The 21,901-nt window shown below is 42.9% G+C and overlaps 1 protein-coding gene across 1 annotated transcript; it reads right to left on the bottom strand.

Annotated features, from left to right (window-relative positions):
• Window positions 1–2,059: 2,059 nt before the first annotated feature.
• Window positions 2,060–21,259, bottom strand: LOC139292011 (TBC1 domain family member 8). Its single transcript, XM_070914119.1, has 20 exons — window positions 21,133–21,259; window positions 17,135–17,245; window positions 16,839–16,957; window positions 16,362–16,590; window positions 15,515–15,755; window positions 12,932–13,139; window positions 11,161–11,358; window positions 10,712–10,861; window positions 10,472–10,622; window positions 8,514–8,728; window positions 7,429–7,546; window positions 6,275–6,560; window positions 5,546–5,687; window positions 5,193–5,291; window positions 4,971–5,039; window positions 4,580–4,850; window positions 3,842–3,907; window positions 3,633–3,719; window positions 3,366–3,475; window positions 2,060–2,966 (listed from the first exon to the last, which is right to left on the bottom strand). The coding sequence occupies exons 1-20, from the start codon at window positions 21,257–21,259 to the stop codon at window positions 2,541–2,543; spliced, it is 3,423 nt and encodes a 1,140-aa protein (XP_070770220.1). The 3' UTR covers window positions 2,060–2,540.
• Window positions 21,260–21,901: the final 642 nt, after the last annotated feature.

Raw genomic sequence — 21,901 nt, 5'->3', positions numbered from 1 at the left:
AATACCACAGTGCAGAAATACTCGGTTACAAGTCAAAAGTACACTAGTCACAAAAAGTTAAGGATTTTCAGCTTTCACATGAAGTCGATTCACATTGAGCAGAAATGAGGAATGAGATGAAGAAATGACCATTGCATGCTTCTACTTAAATGCCCTACTTTCATGATATAATATCACTGTAGCATGAACTTTTTACATTTTCCATAAATTTCACCCGAAAGTCGAATATCCCTAACTTTTTGTGAGTAGTGTATTTGCGTTAAAATATACTTAGAGTACCAAAAGTACTCACTATATAGAGCGACCTTTTTCAAAATAATAAATATTATAGGATTATAATTATTGACACATTCACGTGTAAGCATCACTAATGCTGCAGCTGGTAAAGGTGGAGCTATTTTAACTGCTTTATATACTGCTGGTAGCTTAATCCATAATAATGCATCATCATTTATTAGTTGATTGTTAGTTGAATCAAATCTATAGAAATTGATAAATATTTCCCTCTGAAATGTAGTGGAGTAGAAGTATAAAGTAGCATAAAATGGAATTACTAAAAGTAAAGTACAAGTGCCTCAAACTTGTACTTAAGTACAGTACTTGAGTAAATGTACTTAGTTACATTCCACCAAAACCAGAGAGAGCAGATTGTTTCTTTATTCCATGAAGCAAATTGGCCGAGCAGATATACACACTGGAGAGTAAGTTTCATTTTGAAGTGAGGATAACTAACATTTATTAGCTAGCTTTATTTATTAGCTTTATTAGTAATAGCTACGACTGTGCCACTGTTGAGGATATCTCCACTGATTTCCCAAACAGAAAACAGCTCAAACAGCCACAAAGAAAGACCGAATAATGAAGTGAAAACAAAACGGCACTTCAGTCTGATTACACTGGGGAACAATTTGAAAAAAACATTCTGTTGAGTTAGATTTTTATGCTGATTTAAACTAAAATTGGCATGCTGATTCCAAAATTGCAGTCAGTTTTTTTCTAGCACGTCAAGTTTTTTCTCCACAGCTTACCCTCCAGATAAGCACAATTCCACTGATTAGCTGTAGTAAGACTTGCCAGCTGATTACGATTGGACTCATCTACAGCTACGTGGCAACTTGTTTGTGCAGTCACAATTGAGACAGTGGGGTGAGAGGTGTGTGCAGCTCCCAATAGGTCAGTACTATCACACACATATCTGTTAAGTACAGTATTTTTCATATTTTTCAAGAAAACGGGGATCCTATAGTTCAAAAACTTGACGTGATAGAGAAAAACTGAGATCAGTTTTGGATTCCGCACCCAAAAATTAGTTAAAAACAGCTGTCAGACCTAACTCAACAAAAACTCCCCAGTGTTATCAGCCTATTTAGCTTAACTGAGAACAATGTTTTTGTGCAAGATCTTTCATTCACAGTAAATCTGAAAATGTTTTAAAAATATCTCGGTGGTGCGTGCATGTGAAAACATTTAATATGAAAGAAACAGAAGTTATAAAATCAATAAAAAAGAACACTGAGTGCTAGATTTGTCCTTAATGCTGCACCGTTCTCTGTATTATTATTATTATTATCATTATTATTAATGGTACAACCTTCTAATCCGGCAGCCTTTATAAAAGGGTTTTTATACAGTAAGTTAGAATGAATGGCTTTATCAGTGCTTTATAAATCAGTCATTAGCCATTAATAGGAACACATTTTGGGTTGCAGGTTGTGAAAATCTGTCTGTCTGGTAATTCATCCTCCTCCGACTGGACACTTTTTAGCTCTTTAGTTCTTCAGGTTACCAGCTGCATGTGGACTGTTTGACCTCTGACCTTCTAGAAAAGTAAGTCTGGATCAAAATTAATCATTAATATTTACGATTAGATAGTTGTAAAAACCCTTTATTATTACTTATTTACATTACTTATTTAAGCCGTTAGCTTAATACAAAGTGAGAAACGTGTCACTCTTATTAATGACTTACTGACATCTATAACTACATACTTAATGGCTTATTAAGTCGTTACCCTTCATTCATTACAGTATTGATGACTACGAATGACTCACCAGAAATGTTTCGTGATTCATTAACCTTTAATAGAGTAATTAGTCACAACTACTTTATAAAGGGTGCCTTATTAGAAAATGGTGACAGATTATTTGTCCTCGTGGTGACAAGAAGGCAATAACGATCATTTCTCCGGGCCCTCAGCACAAAATCCCTCTCCATCTTCTGACGTCACTAATGCTGCTTCCAGTGAGTCGACCATAACGTGGCCTGCTGCTGAGATCTGGAGCTTGAAAACTGTCTTTTTGGCTCAAAATGTTTTGTAAAAAAAAAAAAGAAACTCCTCTGGCTCTTGTGTTGCCAGTGTGGTTGCAATGCCTACACACTGTTGATAGAGCATCACAGATAACTTTAAGGCTCTGTAGCTTCCTGGCGAGCTCCTGAACTCGAAGCCGCTGCATTCTGTCACATTGCGTCAAATCATACCGATGTTGTGGTTTTCTTCGTGAGACGTTTGGCTTGTGTCGAATCCACCGCTGACGTTTGAGTCACCTGGTCCCTTGCTGCAGTGTGAGCAAACCCGCCCGCTGGTGATACTGCTTCTCCTTGGCCTCGGCGATTTTTGCAGACAGATCCACCGGCTTCTCGAAGAAGTTCACCAGCGCCTGTTCGGTCAGCAGCGAGGCCAGGATCTGGGCGTAGCTGACCGTCCACTCTTTCTCCGCCGCCGAACTCCCGTCGCCTCTGCTGGCGTCGAGCCCGGCATCTTCGGCGGGCGCCTGTGCGGGTCCCGCTCCTTTCCCCTCCTCTTCCTGGCTGGTGACCTCTGACCCCGAGCTCTGTCCGCGGTGCCCGGCTTCGCCGATCTGCAGCACTAGACTGGTTACCGTGGCGATGGCCTGGAAGAGGTCGTTCTCCTCTGGGTCGCTGTGGAACATGCTGTAGAGCGTTTTGCAGAACTGGATGAACTCACGCTGTGGAGGAAGGGATGAAGGGGGTTTAAAATCAGCGTTTCATCACATGATATCAGAAGTTTTTGTTTTCCTTTTACTTTCTTTTTTGATAGAAATATTCAAATTACGTATATATGGCTTTAAGTTGATTCTATATACCATATATTTTACCAAAATAAGCACTGAATATTACATTTAAAAATTCATGTTTCAAGAAAAAACGTATACACTCTTAGTGTGTAGTTCTTTTTAATGCGATATAGTTTATTGAAAAGAGATCAAGATATGACAAAGAATAAATACATCCAGACTTTAAGGATGAAATGAGGTTACACCATTTAAAGAGGAGATTTTACTGAGGGCCAGGGTCCTGTACGGTGTGCACTGTGTAGTACACACAGTACAGCTTGTTCCCAGTACCTGGTTCATGAGTGGCAGAGGCTTCTCCACATCCTTCTCCTTCTCTTTGGCCAGATCCTGCAGCATCTGCTTCAGCTGCTCCTGGTAATCTTTCGCTTCACCCTCAACATCTGGAACAACAGTCGCAGTGAGAAACACGGAGTCAGTCAGAGACACACACATTATACACGGCTCGTTTTCTCTCTATGTGCGTGTGTTTTCTTTAGTTCTAGTGTGTGTTGAGCTAATAAATCAGCAGCTGATGAATCACAGTGTGTGTGGACCAACCAGAGGGCAGATTAACACAGAGGGGTCTGTTTGTGGACAGCAGGGGGCTCTTCATCAGAGAGGGGTCATCCTCACTTTCTGTCAGAGCTGCAGACACACACACACACACACACACACACACACACACACACACAGAGTAGAGTTAATTAACCAGTTGCTGACAGCTGACTGCAGCTGGAAACTCTCATGGTGTTAACACAATGAATAACCTGGTGGGATGTGCAGACGGTACAGCAACCTTATTTTCTCATTCAGCTCTTCACAGTACAAAGTGTCTGAGAGGGAGACAGAGAATGAAGGGTTAACACCATCAGCAACACCACCTCCTGTTTCAGTCCATGACACAGAGACACAGGGAGGCTCGAAGTCCTTCACAGCATTTTTATGTAAAGCCTGTTGTTTGTATGTGCGACCCAACAGTGACCCAGTGACACACATGCAGCTTCAAACAGTCGCTGCCTTGCTGCTCTTTTTTGAAGCATCTTACATTTCCATTTTGTTTTGTTGAAGACACAATAGAGCGCCATCCGCAGGAGCTCAAACCTCGATCCGCAGGAGAGAATATTACAGAGAGCCGTGCTGTGGATTCATGCTGAACATTACGTGAACATTAGAAATGACATCAGCCAGTAAACGTAGTTGAATTATTTTGTTATATTTTGTACGAGAGATTTGTTCGTGTTTACTGTTTAAAGGGTTCCCTATCGGTGTCTAGTCAAGCTAAATCATTTGGTTTATTTTGCCAAGATTCAAAGATACACATCTATTCATATCATTCTTTTAAAGTATTAGTCTTAAAGGTGCCATCCTCTTGTCGATGGAAAAGCCCTAAAAATGCTTTTTTATAGGGGGTCCGTATTAAAACAAACAAACAAACAGGATTGGACATACAGGAGTGTCTCAATCTGCCTTGGTTCTTCCTGTCCGTCTTCCCTCCCTTTACCTACCCAGCCAGCCGGCAAACTCTCTAAAGGTGACCAGGTTGTCGCGGTCCTGGTCCAGCAGGGTGAACGTGCGGTTGGCCAGCGTGTCCGCGTGCTGGTTCGAGCCGCCAGGCCACGGCGTCAGCAGCCCGTACAGGCTCTTGAACTGTGGCCGGTCCAGCCGGTACTGCCTCTCCATGTAGGAGTGAGCGGAGTCACCATAACGCCACGCTGCCGCCTCCGCCGCTGCTGCAGAGCTGCTGTCCCCCCAGTACAGACTGATGAAGTGCTCCGTCTGGGGGAGGAGAAGAGACAAAAGCTTATGAACCCCAAATGATCTGACAACACCAAATAACTGATAACAAAAAAAAAGAAAAAAGAAAATAGGTTAATTGGAGGAGGGATAAGAAGATACCTTGAAGAGGTCGTAGACGTCAGCCAAGTTCTCTGGAGAGATGGAGACATCTTGAGTCACGAGTCTCAGCTGCACAGACACACAGAGGGACGAGAGGGAGGTCAGAGAGCAGGAACTACAGGCAACTAACTGAAAAGGTCGCAAAAAGGTTCAAGGTGCTAAACTCAAAATGTCAGCATCAAATTGAATTAGGTGTCTCATTTATATCATCTGTCTGCTCACAGCGTTGTCTTTGGTGGTGTCCTCGTGAGCCTGCAGCACTTGGATTCTGTGTCGACAGCGAAGCCTCTCGATCTGCCTCACTGTCAGGTCTCCGAATTTCTGACAGGAGAAAACACAGACAGCAGAGAGCAGCTGGAACTTCAGTGCAACAGCACACAGATGATGAAGACTGTACGTGGGTCAGTTCACCCGCATTTACCCAGATTAGCCAAACATGACCCCCGCACTTATTCAACGAGAGGGACAGGATTTAAATGAAGAAATCATTTTCTATTACAATCACTATATAAAATGTGCAAAAAACAATGAAAGGCCAATATGAACCTCAGCTATAATATCTGTGTGCTTCTCACCTCGTAGGACTCGTTGATGAGGTCGGTGATGTTCGTGTGTCTCACAGCGGGAATGTCGGCGTCGCTGCTGCTCGTCTCCTCGGCTGCCGGCGGTGAGGATGGAAGACAAGGCGACTCCTCGCTTCCAACCTGGTCCAGAAAACTGCAAAGCACAGAGCCGAGGGTCCACATTCATTCTGTCATTTCATGTCCTTTCAAAGCTTCTGTATGTCGTTTTCAGAAAGTCTTTGTTATTAATGGCACCAGTGGCAGTTAAAACATTTTCAAACATAAAAGCGATCCCATTCGCTCCATTCATAAGCCTCAGATGTGAATCAGAATTCATGAATGAAGTTGGTTTGATTGAGGCCTTTTGTATGAATGTGCAGCAGGCTCCTCTCTGATTGGCAGCGCCTCTTGCAGTAAATTAGAGTGACTGCTCTGCTCTGTTACTATCAGCCTTACATGATGCAAAAACGCATCCATTGATTGCAGAATCACTGTTACAACAACAATGAGTAACTTAACAAACAGACTGCATTGGACATATTTGGGTAGTGCAATAAGAGAAAGTAGAATCTGCTGGAAACCTTCACAAAGTTCAAGAATTTTCTGCTTCAGATGCAGAAAAAGTTATTATGAGCATAATTTGTGTCGTGTGTGCAACAGTTTTAGTTACTGATTTAGATTTACTTTGACGATGTAATCGATGAGCTTTAAAAATGGAATACACCAATAGACAAAGTCTACCTTGTGAGGATCATAAGTGCCTGTCCGTCATCTGTGCTGGCAGAGAGCTGTGCAGCGTTGGCCTCCAGAGCCGCCAAACCCAACTGGAAGATGGCTTTGATTCCATGGAAGAAGAAAGAGTCGACCACGCAGACGGCGCTGTGGAAGGGCAGGACGCTGAGGAAGAGGGTGAGGAACCAAGAGAGGGAGACGGAGGAGAGGGCGGAGAGGTCCGGGACGTTTTCGGCCAGCTCTGGCAAACGCTCCCTGATCAGCTCCTCAAACACGGACTGGTCCACCTGAGCTCCTGCAGCGGGGAAATGATAACTGACTGGTAACTGACTGTTCTGCTTTGATACTTGAGAGCTTTTGGGCTGTTCATGGTTTTGACCACTAGATGGCAGCAAAAGCTGGACATTCAGTCTGAGTATTGCTGCTTAACTTTACTTCCACAATGAGATTATTTTTCTTTGCTGACTACAACTGGTTAAAATATAAGGTTCATTCAATTTTGTCTTTTAATATCATCACACACAAATACAAAAACGATAATTATTTCATCCTGTTAAGAAGTGTTGAGTGTGTAGCCACAGCCTGATGCTTATATGTTGTGCTATAGAACTACACAGTCATCCAAAAACTATGAAAAACACAAAGAAGAGCCATATTGTTGCATTTAGACAGTGATACATATATTGTTTCATTACAAATGTGGTTACACAGACGAAGGCTGTTACCAATAAATTCATTGTTGTTTTTAGTGGGATCGGGACATTGTTAATACTATTAAAAAGATCAAATAACTCCAGCCTTATCCCTTTAAGCGCCAAATACATGCTCAGAACACAATCACTGCCGTTTCAGAGATGAAAAGACACCCACAAACATCTGGATATTAAAAGGGAAAAGGAAATTGCTTCTAATGCACCTTGGATGTCATAAATAAACAGCTTCACAAACACAGGAAATAAGGCCTTATTCTAAAGGCCAAAAATAAACCTTTTGGGTTGTTTGGAGAAGCAGCAGCTTCGACAAAACAACCGCGAAATGAAACAGAAGGGTGAAGGTTTTTAGTTTGCTCTTAAACGGTCCAAAAAAACGTACGACTGCCTGTAAGTGGCTGAAGCAAATATGAGTAAATGAAGTCACTTCTTCCTTGACCCCTGACCTCTTACCTATGACCCTGCGGTTGAAGTAGTCAGGCAGCATCCTCTCACAAACAGCCACCAGCAGCCAGAAAGCTTCTTCTTCTTTAGCGTAGAGCAGCAGCACTGACGCCAGGATGTTCATAGACTGGACAGGAGGAAGATGAGGGATGCAAGAAACACACACACACACACACACACACACACACACAGACACAGACACACACACACACACACACACACACACACACACACACACACACACACACACACACACACACACACACACACACACACACACACACACACACACACACGGATACGCTGTTGTGGTTACGTTAAGTGATAAATTATCCACGTGGGTATCGACAGATGACACACAGCACATAGGCTATCATACTGGATGTAGCCTGGAACAGACTTTTACAGTGTTTAATTACAAAGAAATTGCAATATTAACACATACAATACAATACAATACATGTATTTGTATATAAATTATGCACTAAAAAAGTTTTAATTTATGTCTTTTAACTGAATTATGTTTCCTGCCAACCATGTTTCATCTCACAGTTCACTTGTTTCCGTTTGCTTTAATCATTTACAGTCTTTATTTCACGACTTTGCTTCAATTTAGAGACGTGCACGCTGCGTGCCACCTAAAAGTGAAGTCTGTCCGGTCTGCAGAGCAGCAGCAGGAGCTAGTCAGTGTAAAACATCTAGTGTTACAACTGACTGATCTCAGGTCTCTATTAGTAGGCAGCGTTAGTGTGGGGTAAGGTTTCTGTATTAATAATAGAACAATGTAAATATTATATATATTTAAATCTTATTTTAGAAAGCATGATAACCAGTTTCACCCGTAATAATAATGTATTTGCTAGATTAATAAATATATAAATGCAGGAACAAACATTCTCAGACTTTCAGTTTTTTCTGTTGCTTTTTGTTGGTTAGCTTCATGTGACTTCTGACTTCTGGCAACAAAGCTACGCCCCTGCTGGTACTGCTGTGATTACAGTAACCTCCACGAAGTCATGTGCTGTAATATTTGAACAGTCACATCATTGCCTCTACACTGATGTCCATTACTGCTCAGATCATCAGGTCTTTACCTGACAGTATCCGATCTTGGGGTTGCGGTGAGCGTAGGCGGTCAGGACGCGTCTCAGTGCAGCGATGCCGGTGGGGTTTTGAAAGGCGGGATGGTCCGGCAGAGAGCGGTGAAGGTCCCGCTCAATCTCCTCTGTGGCCAGGTTGCTCTGGCCCATCGACTTCTGCACCAGGCTGGTGTAGTAGCCCTGATGGGACTCCAGCTCTGAGGACGCATCTGCACAAACCAGAGGTAGAGATGCAGTAAACAAGCAGGTGCAGCATGTTCTACAAAAGAATAAAAAGGCTCGACTCTCATCCTTTGCCACATCATATCTTTACGAATATGCTGTTTGTGGTCATTGGTTGTCCATCTCAAGCATTTTCAAGTCTCTTCAAGTTGACTTTCATACTGTACTAATGTGGAAAAGATACTCAAAGTTCATTCAAACGTCAGATGTTTTTGAGATCTTTGTAGCCTAAAGCCTAAATTTGGGGATTCAGGGTCACTAATGAGCGCTACAACAAAAACAGGTAATTTATATATTATTGTTATTGTTTCATCGAGCACATACAAAACATGTCAAGATGATGAATACATTCAACAGGTAGTGCAACAGTTTACATCAACTTTTATAAACTGAACCAACCAAAACCTTCAGAGCAGTAAAGCTTTTTTTCTCTCCAGACAGAAAATGAAGGAAGGAAACGCTCTAACCACAGCAAACCCTCCGCCTCCTGACTCTCTGACTGACAAATGTATTAGAGGAAGTTCTGGGGCTTGCAACAAGCTATGAGGACATCTGGACATGCAGGACAGATCATAATGTGTCATCATACACACCTCACCTGCCCCAAGGCAGAAAGCTTAGCCTTCACACATGTGGGGAAAGTCCAGCCAGTGTGTTGTTATTCTGCTTTCTGCTGGCTTTTTGTTTTTTTTGCACGTGGGAACTTTAAAAATCCTGACACTCAGTGTTTTCTACTAACTATCAACAATCCTTCTAAAAAAATATGGGCACCAGAAAGAAAAGGCTTTGGTACACTAGAGACAAAAAGAGGTGGAACAGAAGAGGTAAAAGAAAAAATGTGTTTATTCATAAATTACTAATGAAACTGATCAATACAAGCTTGTTTCTTTTTCTGAATCCCAGTAGTTCTCATATTTATTCATCTCTTATTTGTGTGTTAATTTGTCAGCATCAACAAAGCTTCATTACATTGAACTGATAGAAAAATAGAAATGCTGCAAAGAAATATGCCCCGAAATAACAGTGATAACAAAAGAAGACAGGCGGTACAGATAATTAGGATACGTGACAGAAACATTTGATAATATGAGGACTGAGAAGAAACATTAATAATCAGGTTCTTTGTCTGAGTGTTAACTATTCCAGGTTCTGTTTCAGTCCCACAACAGGTCCTGTTCATCCGTTTGTGGAACGGAAACCGTTTCTTCCTCAGTGAGACTGAGGAACCGACTGCAAACCAAAATAAAAAGTGGCAGTTTGGTTTTGACTGAAAAGGAGTCGTCTTGAACACGTGGAGGTGCAGCAGACGGAGAGAGAAGAGGATGTGAAGCCCGAGTGCCCTGTACTGTGTTGTCAGATGACTGCACCGGTACAACATGGTGATTTCATTAATGGTCTTAATGCAGCACCCCAAGACTTTAACAGCAGCAGGTAGCATTTACAACCCTTAATCGAATCCTTATTTTACACTCATTCTGAACTTATTTCAAACTCTGCAGAGCAAACAATCCATCGTTTGTACCATCTAACATTTTGTCAACCCCATCGATATAAATGGGGGTCTACTGAACGTTAGACAACACCTCTCAGTACAATACTACGGCCTCTCTAAACGCCTCTCTCAAACAGTTTCAACAAAAAGTCAACATCAATAACCTTCATGAAGGCAGGATGTACTGCATGTCTATGTTAATCTGTTATCTATGTTAACTTATCCAGCTCTCTCTTACCAGACAGCGTCATCCACAGCTCCCCCCGCAGCGACTCTGGTATCCCCGTGGCAACAAGTCTTTGGATCTTCTCCGTGCGGAACATGTGGACGCCGCGGCCGAACTCTGAGAAATGATCCTCCCACAGCCGCTCCTTCACCTGCTCCATGCTCTGACGCCAACACACAGAGATGAACATGTTGACACTGCCACCTTTTTCCCTTTCTTATTGAAAATACTAGTCTCGGTTAGTGACTCTACCTTGTTGCCGTTGGTTCCTGGTTGGTTTTGGTGGAAGGCTGTCATCAGAGCCTCGCTGTTGACGGTGTTGCGCAGAACCTGCTCCTCTATCTCTTCTTCATCGGAGATCCCAGTGTCATAGTAGAAAGTGTAGTAGGGTGTCGGGGAGCTCTGAGGACAAAACACACATCAGTTTCTTGCAGACATTTTTCTACATGTCTAAGACTTCTGGTTCCCCTCTACTGACTGAGCCAGAAAGCCTGATTTGAAAAAATGTCAGAAATATAAAAACGTTTTTTCTTATTTGCCCCCTTAACAATGTGTTTTTAGCTGTGTAGTAAGTGTTACAAATGTTCCGTGGTCCTATCTACTCAGATTGCCGCTGTGACTGTTACAGATCAGTAACTGAGGGTCTTTTTGTTGTTTGTGAATGTCCAGAACATTTACAAAAGAAGGGGCTTCACACATACCACGCTCCTCTTGCCGTCTTTCTTGCCGCGGAACATGGACTGTTTCCACTGCAGAGCTCTGAGTCGACAGTTCAGGTTCTCCACCAGCTCGTTTCTGTCCTGCAGCTCGATCAGCTGGAAGGCCTTCTTGGTCCGAACACTCACTATGACGGGGTTGGGAAGCAGGCTGGTGCTCTCCGCTTTTTCTATGGACAACACCTGACGAGACACAATCAATGAGTCCTTGTGTCAAATGAGAATAGGGGAGTAGGCTGGTCCGTGCTGCTTGTGTTGGAAGAGAAGGGAGTTAAAGAATGAACTTCAAAGGGAGTACAAAGAAATCAATTCAAGGACTGAAATACTGCCTGTGTTAAATCATTTAGGACAATTTAAGGTCCACAAACAATAAGTATTAATTACATTCATTTTGCTGCTCAGTTCATCAACATAAATAATGTGGATTAATACTTAATAACATGCAATTTCAACAATTGCTTCTGTATTTGTGCAAATGACAAAATCAATTATCCCCAAATGTTTGACTTAATACCACAATATCAACAATGTGGCAACCGCTCCATGACGTGGTACATTCATACAAAATTGAAAATATTTAAAGTAGCGATGAGAGTACCAGAGAGGTAGATCATTTCCCTGCTTCATCCGTCTGTAACATGTATAGTAACTGTAACACAGCCTTTAAGACGAGGAAAAACTAGCAATATTACAGCCCAGCTCTGCAGGAAATGTGCAGGAATAAAAGAGACTATAGAGGTTAAAGGGAGTGTGGAGGAGCAGAAGGGGGATTATTCCACATTCAGTTACAGATTAGGTGGGTGGAAGTGATAATACTTTTCTAAAGACAATGCTTCAACAGAAAACAGAGGAAGTGGAGGATTAAACCGCAGCAGCAGAGGAAAGAAAGTATGCATGACTCCTCACATTGTTCATGAGCAGGCATCTGGCTGCTAAACTCAACCAACTAAACCAAACTCAAATAGAGTAAAATGTACAAATAGATGTGTTTGACATGTGGCAGTGACAGTTACAGTGGCACTAAATCCACCACTTTAACAATCATAAAAGCATCTACGTGATAATAAATTCATCTAACAAAGAGGCGGAAAGATAAGGGGCTGTTTTCAGGTGACAGAGGAGCTTAGTATTCACCAGAGATTCAAATCCCGACATCTGAATTTAGATCCCGGAGCCATTTATTCTTGTGAATTTCTAAAAGGCTGAATTTGTCCTTAAACAAATCAAACATGCAAGATCACTGTCACTTGCATTACTGCAGCAAATAACATTCCCCTCTGCACAACAATGTGTTAGTGCGCAAACACTATGAGCCACATGAAACCGCTCCCCACGTTACTGTTTAACCAGCAGCGGGCAGAGTAAACACAGACTGTTTAACAAACTCACCTAAAATACATGAGCAGTACAGAAGACAGAGAGATAAAGGGTCTTGAATAAAGTCACTCAGGACAAAGAGGCAGACTTGTAACTGTAAACTCCCAATGAAGACCCACTGAACCAACGTTCTTTTGTTTCTCACTTCCTGTAGGCCTTTACAGCCATTTACTCACATCATGACAGATACATAAAAATTATATGGCCGTGTTTACAGTTACCCTGGTTCATTGTGCATCGTCATAAACATGTGCTACTTTACTTCTGGTTTTTATCATCTTATGAGCCATTCACAGGCACCGTCCTGGGGTTCAATCTTGGCACCTGGTGAACAGGTGACCTCAGTGAGGCTGCGAGGCAGGCAGGCAGGGTGCTGTACCTCTGAGAGGGGTAAGAGCAGGGTGCAGTTGCCTTCCTCTCGGCTGGAGAAGCACAGATAACTGTCAGTGGTGTAGAGAGTCCCGGCTGTGTGGCAGCGTGCATGCGGTGTCCACACCGAACAGGAGACCACCTCGTGGAGTCTTTCACCGCGAGGGAGCCGAAACAGAGCCAGGACGTACTCCCTTAACGCCTGTTCCTCTAGGATCCTGCGAAGAAGACGAAGAGGGGAGGAGTTAGGCGGTAACACGCGGATGTAGCAAATAATAAATAATAATAAAAAGGCTAACTTATTAGCCTATAACTTTTGGTCATGAAACAATTTCCCTTCTTTGTGATCTCGCAGTTGACCTTTACTGAAGTGACACTTACATCAAGGAAGTGACCATTTATAGATTTGGGTTAGGGCGCTCTCAAAGACTCTGAGCAGTAACAAGGATTCTTCTGGGAGAACAAATCCCCCCTCAAAGAGTATCTTAACACCCCCTGAATATCTGGAGTTTCTCACCTCCTGACCACACCCAATCACACCCGTCAGTGATGCTGGGTGTGGTCAGAGGGGCAACGCAGCTTTTCAACTTGGTGTGAAGTTACTTATTAATAAACGCATAAACATTCATCTGAGTTCACCACAAACGTAGCACATAAGGAGGTTACTGGTGTGGTGGCAGAAAACAGCACCAACGGGTTATAATGGTGGCACTGTACTGATATGACTGGACATCCCGAGTCAGCTGGAACACATGCCTTCCTCCATTTTGGAAATGTTGACATTTAAAACTAACTCCAGCATGGAAGAATTTTGGCCATGTCACGAGACAAACAAGCAAAGAGGAGATGGGGCTAGTTTGTCTGCCGCATGATAATTTACTACAGCACAAGCCAGCGAAGTAACAGCAGAGTACCGCCTGGCAGAATTTATAGCATAGTTGTACATTCGTCTCTATAATTTTCATCTTGAAGGACGAAGACAGTTCTCTGATGTGACTTATGTTTTAGTCATCGCTTTGCACAGTGCCTTTTCTAGTCTCGCCTTCTTACACTGTTCACTTATGAGCTCCTCCATCCAGACATGTAGAGCGCTAAACAAACCGAGCTGCAGTGAGGATACCCGCATTGCATTTCAGGGATGTTTGGTTGGCCTTTGCGAAAACATCAAAACACATTTTTAGGTTATACTGCTGTCCTGCAAAGAAACGTATGAGGTCATTCCTTGCCAACTTTGAGAAGTGACGTTTTCAATGTTGTTGTAGTTAGCCTAAAACGAGACACACAGGCACGTTGTGTATATATAGATGGATATGGGGGCAGTTCTGGACTGGGGGCTCTGCCTCCAGGCTGTCGTGAGAGGCAGCACACTGCTCTGCCAAAATCTGGTCGGAGCCCCGAGGAGATGAGTTCAGTCTTAAACACAGCTATTTTTTGTTCTTCTCTACTCTGTGACCTATATATACAGTCGAATAAATAATGGAATAAAAGACACTGAGAGAAATGTTGGAGGATTACAAAGACGAAAGCCAAAAGGAAAAAAGCAAGACAAATGCAAAAAATAGATTTCAGGTTATAGAACACGTGTCCAGGATCATTTCACAAATCAGTTTTGAAGTGAATGAGTGGAGTTAGTAAAGGAACTGCTATTTCTTTATTTTTTTTTTGCCTTTATTTCATGTGTTACCTGTATGATTCACATCCAGCAGCCAATTTCACCTACATCGTGATTTCCTCATTTCTTTTTTCCCCATTGTGGGCTCTCCGTGGTTTCTGTGCTTTTCATTTTGTCTTCCTTTTTTCAGTTCTCATCTCTTGACTTACGCACGCTCAGATGAACTCTATCTACTGTAAATACAAAAGCACATTTGCTATTCACAGGTACAAAAGAAAAATACATGTCTGTGATGTGGTCTGCCACCCACTCATGCATCTGCCCTGCAGCAGCTCCGGCAGTTTACTTTTAACTCAACTTCCTGTTATGGTTTTGAGGTTTTTACATAGACAGAAATAAGTGGCCCTGTGTATCAAAGTGACACTGTGAGGAGGAACGCTGTGTTGTTTGTGCCGTCAAGGCACGACAGGTTTGTCTCTAAGTGCTTTACAGGAAAACAGAGAACACACAATGCATGTAAAAACATCCGATAACAAAAATAATAAAATACGACAGCACATCAGTATATCAGAAACGTGTGTGTCTTATCTCTCATCTGGTAAGGCTGTTAAACTACAGAAACCAAAACCAAAAGACAGCTGTCTGTATGGGAGATGCTCTCACATCCGACTGTTCATAAAACTTGGGTTATAATTCAACATACACCCCCACCTCCACCTGTCCTAGGGGGAACTGTGTCCGACCGTTTCTGTAACTTTCCGACATTCACACCCACTCCACACAGTGATCGGCCAGCTGTGAGAAAAGGAGCCAGGGTTTGAACTTGTCTCTCATCAGCAAAATCGACTGGTATTTGGGAAGCCACCTGAAACTTACACTGAAATGTTCTGAAACAAACACGAGTTACAAAGTCAAACTAAGGCGTCTTTATGACGACGTTGCCCGTTCATATTGCTAACAGTGACCAGAACCAGCACTGACCTCTTGCTGATGCGTGCCGGCTGCTGTAGGACTCGGTCCAGCTCCAGGCCTTCGCTGTCCAGCAGCCGCCTGAGGGCAATGTCAGCCAGCTGACCTATGACCCCAAATGCCTCGTCCCGGTTCAGGAACATGGAGAATTCCCTCTGCCGCTGCCGTGTGTTGACCCGGATCGCCTCAGTCATCAGACCGGTGGAGACCCGCTCCAACCGCGTCACCTCCGCCCAGGGAATCACAAACTTGACTGGGGAAGGAGAGTAAAAGACTCGAGTGAACCACCTTGGTTGTGTTTCCATCCTGTGGTCAAGCTGATTTATATGAAATTTAGTACATAAAAAGTTTTCCACAATAAGGAAAAGTTACTTGCACACACCACGTATAAATAAAGGGTATGAGGACATTGTTTGTCTACAAAAGAACTTAATGTCCTAATTACACCAAAAGGTTTGGTTACTTTTTTCTAAAAATCATGTGCTCTCTTAAACTCGAGTTCTGGTCAATTATTATTCGGAGGAAAGTTCAGTTAAGTTCCAGTTAAGTTGAGAGTGGTTTGAGAAGTTTCTGTGGATATTTTGATTATTTTTGACACATGTTTTTCTCTGAGTCACCACTGAAATCCATCCTCACAAAGACAACGTTTCATTTGTTAGTCAAAAGACAGATTTTCACTAGAGCACTCCTTTATTGTTACTCTGAAGCTGACCTATGAGTAAAACACAAACATGGGTCAAATTGTTTCAAATTATATTGACAGTAAACATTAATAAATCGTGGGGAATGACTCCCTGACTGGCTTTGCCTTCAGTCTTTTTTGGTTTGAAAATCAGAGCCCTCACTTTGGTGTACAGACCTTCCTTCCCCAGCAGGAAGGAGTAGAAGGCCATGTGGTTGATGCTGAGGTAGAGGAAGCCCTGCCGAGGCACCCGGCCCTTCCAGCAGCAGCAGGAGTAGAACGTCACCAGTTTCTCTGACGAAGGGAGGCCAAAGTGCAGCTCGAACTTGAGCAGCGCCTCCCTGAACTTCTCCGGGTCCTCCTCCTGGGCGGCCTGGCGACCCCGAACCTCCTCTGCAATAAGGCCCTACAGAAAAGGGAGCTTACACATTTACTTCAGGGCACTTTACATGGACTTGCATCATTAAAGACATGAGAATTTAGGTTTTCATCATCATCATCACCATCATCATATAATCTACAGTGAGGCTGGTGTTTTACTTTGAGCCAACAAAAGCCTGAAATCCTTTTTAAATCCCCAGGCTTTGTCAACACATCTCAAAATCTAAAATCATCCTCCGACAGGATTCATGCCAGCACTGGCAGGTTTCGCACCTTGACTTTTCCTTTGACAAAGCTGGCAACATCCTCCTTGTTCTCAAACACGGACAGAGAGTGAAGCAGGTTGTGGACCAGCCAGTCCCAGTGCTTGTTCACCTCCTCTATGGCAGCTCCTGACAGACAGACAAAACACAGGAGGGAATTTAACAGTTGTGACACATCTAATGGGTCCGCTCAGGATACAGAAAAATGTAGAAAACGTCTGAACTGATAAAACCAGAGAGCTGAGAGTAAAGACAGACAGCAGGAAGGCGGAGACTTGGAGGAGGAGACTCGATGGTTCAGCTCACCACTGGCGATTACCCAGCTGATCTGGGAGCCGGGAACCTGGAGGAGGATGCGGAAGGGTGTGACCCTGGCATTGGAGTCCAGCACTGTGTCCAGCGCCCCCACCAGGAGACCTGCAGAGACCACAGAACACAGAGAATCAGACTGGGTTGAAATGATGCAAACATGCTCCAAAGGCAGAGCTCGGGGAGCGGAAATATTTTTATTGGCTGTGTCCAAAGTCATTCAACAGGCTGAAGCTTTGTAAACCACGGCTAATCTGCATCACGCTCCTCCAATAACAACTCTCTTGGAAGTGCTTTAATTCTACATTTCCTGTGTGAGAAAACACATGTGGAGGCGGTCAATATTCAGCCCTAAAAACTGTAGAGGGCTGGAGCTTCAGTTCAGAAAAGGTCCACCATGAAACTCTAACGTGTGTGTGATGCTGCTCAGTGTAAAATACCTGTATAATAATTGTATAATAAGTGTTCAGACTTAGCTCCCAAAATATTATATTAAGAGAGCTCCAGAGGTCTCCTAAGCCAGTAAGGAGTGACCAGCAGAGGCTACACACTTTCCATATTTTGTAAACGTGATAATTTGATAATTAGTAAACATCCACACGACCTGTACAGCATGAAAACGTTCATGGCGTGACGGCTTCAGCATGAACACAATCAAATGCTCACATGTTAATTCTTCTTAATGTTCTTCTTAATCTGCAGTATATCAATTAGGGCAAGTGCAATATGTATTATATTAGCTGGGCTGTGAAATACAAGAATTGTGGCTTGAAATGAGAAATGAACAATTAAAATGTTTCTAAACACATAAAGTTGCCAGTAAACTTTGTATGGAAAATTCCCATAAAAAAACCAAACAGTTAAACTTGTATTTAATTAAAAAGAAACATTTTAAAAAAGGACACACTTAAAATGGTTATTAACTTCTTTGTTACCTCATTTAAGATTTGTATGAATAATATCCCAAATAGCAAATATTAATATTGTCAACATACCTGCAGGAAAAAAAATCTTCCATAAGCTTTCTTCTTACATGTGTCAGTATACTGAAGCATGCAAGTGTTGGTGGATCTGATGAGTAAATAATAAGTGTGCATGAAGCTGTGATGCAGCCATGACACATCTCCTATTGGCTGATTCAGAGCTTGAAGGTGGTATTTTGGATGGGCATAACTGTAGTGCTTATTTTGCAACACAAGTAAAAAAAAAACAACATACATCTAAAGTTGTACGTGGACAGAAGAGGAAGAGGAATCAGCATCAGTTCTTCCGCATACTCAAGGTTGACTGTATGATTTAACTCAACAGCTTCAGGGTTGTCAGCCTATAAAACCTGCAGCGAAACGGCGTCGCTCTGACAAACAGAGCTGCCAAACCTGAAAGTATTTCATGGGAATGGGATTCACTGGAGGCCTTTATAGTCTGCAGGCCAAACGCTGTTTAAGAGGCTTTTCCACCTTTGGAGAGTATGCTTGTTGTTCATTTTATAATCATTCAATTCAGGGTACGTATCACACTGAATAACATCCGTCATGTGCTTCAATCCAGACTTACTGTTAAAGCTTATATTGGTGGAATCGTAAGCAGGTGGGGAAGTGTAAAGTCTCCTCCAGCAGACAGCTCTGGCTCTCAGCCAAATGTAAACTACATCTTAAGAGTCAAAGTCGACCTGCCTGAAGCTGCGAAGCCGGCAGCCCGGCAACACAAAACCATCCGTCTGTCACCACAAAAGTCCAGAACGAGTTCACACTGGTAAACCTTCCAGAGAGGGGGGGGGGGGGGGGGGGGGGTCAAAATGAATCATCATATTGAGTCTCTCTCTGCTAATGCTCACATTGTGCTGCTGTGGAGACTTAAAGGCGACTGTAAACCAGATATCTGCTGTTTTGTCTGACCGTAATGTCTGTTTGCTCCTTTAATGTAATCATCTGTATGCCTTTTTCTTGCTTTAATGTCATTTAAGTCTAATGGTGGTCAAATACAGAAACATTAAAGACAAGCAAAAAGTTACTTTAGGTGTGCTTCGGCTTCGTAGAGAAAAGTGTTTGGTTAGAAATAAATACACAGAGACTGGTATGAAGGGACTAATCAGCTGCAGATGTTTCGTTGCCCATCCCTTCTCAGATATCCTGCTGAAAGTATGTCATCACTGGTGCGATAGGGGCTGGAAAGTGTGTTTTCACAGCTTCGAGACCACATTGAATTTCAGTTTCTGCTTTCATCTTTATAGCTGGAAACATTAAAAAAAAAAAAAAGTCCGATCTGAGCCATAAAATAGACACCTCCGCTGTGTGTTGTTTCCTCCACCTGTGTGGCAGGAATGCCAAAGTGAAGGCCGCTTAATTAGTTAATGTTAAACGATGTGACAACAGGACTTGACCCTTCACCCCTCTTGCTATGGGAACAGTGGGAACAAACACGTACACAAAGCGAAGCTCGGCCAGGAAGTTCCTACTATTCTGTTTTATGAGAAGAGATCTGGCCGGGTTTCCCCACAGGGAAGAAGACGGAGCATAAAGAAGACACTGTATGAACTGTTTGCCCGATTTAATGATATGAAGTGACACTCATCACATAAATCTGCTGTACATGGTGTACAAGCCAGTTGATACAAAACACAGAGAGGAAGCGAGACAGAGGAAACAGCAAACAGGCTGTTATGGAGAAAGCTGTAACTCACAGTGGTGGGAAGCAGTCAGACGAGCTACAGCTGCCTCGAGCACGTGGTCAGATATTTGTATAATAATCATTAAATGCAAGCAAAGAACCTGTTCTTCAGGGTGGAGCATTTTGAAATCATGGCGATGGTGAGAGCAGCATTTTCACCAAGGTCAACATCTAAAGCAACAGAGTCCCACAGAATGAGCAGAAAAACGTGCCATTCTCCTACAGGAAGTTACAGAGAGAGGTCAGTTTCCCAGACAAAGTGTAGATTAAACTGACTTTTGTTCGCGGGATCCATCAAACAAAAGTCGCACGAGTCCATGAATAGCCAGGCCAGAGTGTGTCTGTGGTTCTGAACAGTGACCTTGTGAAATTCCTGTAGAGTCATTAAATTGTTTTTGTATGAGCAACAATCCAAAAACCCAAAGATATTCAATTAACAGAGATATAAAAGAGAAGCTGTAAGCAGAGATCATAAAGGAGGCTAAAGCTAAGCAAAGCTGTCAAGTCAGGAGCCTGACTTCAGTAAGCCACCCCTTAAACCTTAGACTCCCAAAGTTCACATCACGCTAATGGAACAATCAAGCCTGGTTTAAAAAGGAACTAGAACTGTGACTTTAGATAGCCGTGATGCTCCGACCTTACAGCGATACGTGTCCAAAGACCACCACCATAAATAAAGTGAATATATAGGCCTTTTTCACAGCAGACATTTTGACTTGTCATAGTGTTACTAATAACATTAACGATGGCTCCCGTCTATTTAAGTGTCCCAGTAAGCCATGGCAGCACTGACAGCGACACCTGTGCTTTATCCTCCTGTAAGATGTCAAAATCTCACAAAATGCTGGTATGACATGAAGGATTGTTTGCAGACGTTCATAGAAACGGGCGTCTCTGGTCTCAAAGTTTTAAACACAGTTGAGCTGCATAGTTGAGAGCTGGAGCCTGGAAACCATATAACCTGCCATTTAGTTATAGGGTTGGTTTCAAGGCATCAGTTGCCATAGTAACACACACAGGCTGTAGTAAACCAAGTATCTGGAACAGGGACTTTCCTGTGAACACTGTGATTGGAATAGCCTAATCCAGAGTTTCCTTGATTGTTTTGGTTTTGGTTCAACAGATTTAGTTAACTCTTTACTCCAAATACCCACTCGGACACACCCCTTGTTTACCTGCTGGCTCTTTGTGGTCTTTCCTGTTGTTGTTTACTTGTTATCCTGACCGCTGGCTTTCTCTGGCTACTCTCATGTTGTCGCTGTTGACCTGTGGTCCTGCCTGTGCTGGCTGTGTGGTCTCTCCTTTGTGTTATGGTGGTTTTTGTTTACCTGTGATCCTGCCTGTCGGCTCTCCGTGGCCTCTCCTCCTCTGCAGGAGGAAGAAGTCGTTGCTCCTCTCGGTCACCCAGAGCTTCAGAGCGTTTTTCAGCAGAACTTCCTCCGGGTTCAGCCACATTTCTTCCAGCAGGGAGGGACCGGAGGAAGCCCTCCGCGGTCTCGGACTGTGCAGCGGGGGTATATAAAGTTTTCTCCGCCTGTCCTCCGGCTCGGGAGCGGCCCGATCGATCCTACAGCGGCGGGTTTTCGGGTTTCTCCATGATTGTCCTGCGCCCCCAGCAGCAGCAGCGGCAGGCTTCAGACTTCCTCGCTGCGCGTCTGCTCCCTCACGCCCGATTTGCAGCAGCTGTACACACCAGCCAAAGATCGTCTATTGTAGAAGATGGCTCACTCTGTAGTTGAATCGGATTCCCGCAGTTTTGTTGAGTGGCGATGGTTTTATGAATTTTATTTTATGAATAAAATATAACGTTATCTGAGGGTTAAGCGTCTACAGATCATACTGTTGTGTTTAAATACATTTTAGTTTAGTTCTAGATGTATAAATATCTGCAACAATCAGCCATATATTAGGCTACAACTTTTTGATCAATCTCAAAACACGACGTTTTAGCCTACAGCTGTAGAAATAAAATAAGTAGGCCTCAGCCTATTTTGCATATACAAGTGATTAACAATTACATTTTCAAAGCAGGTTTTTGTAAACAACTGTGAACTAAAACATGATATACTGATGGCCTTTTCACATGCAAAAATAAAA

This window comes from Enoplosus armatus, chromosome 11 (genome assembly GCF_043641665.1).
Source record: "Enoplosus armatus isolate fEnoArm2 chromosome 11, fEnoArm2.hap1, whole genome shotgun sequence".
NCBI classification, from domain to species: Eukaryota; Metazoa; Chordata; class Actinopteri; order Centrarchiformes; family Enoplosidae; genus Enoplosus; species Enoplosus armatus.
Note: the sequence above shows the minus strand (reverse complement) of the source record. Positions and strands in the feature narration are given on the sequence as shown.

Coding starts and splice junctions, on each gene's coding strand:
- LOC139292011 (XM_070914119.1), bottom strand. CDS start 21,259: ATGTGGCTGAACCCGGAGGAAGTTCTGCTGAAAAACGCTCTGAAGCTC. Junction 16,958..17,134: donor CAGCTGGGTAATCGCCAGTG/GTGAGCTGAACC, acceptor TCTGTCTGTCAG/GAGCTGCCATAGAGGAGGTG. Junction 10,862..11,160: donor AAGACGGCAAGAGGAGCGTG/GTATGTGTGAAG, acceptor TTTTGTCCTCAG/AGCTCCCCGACACCCTACTA.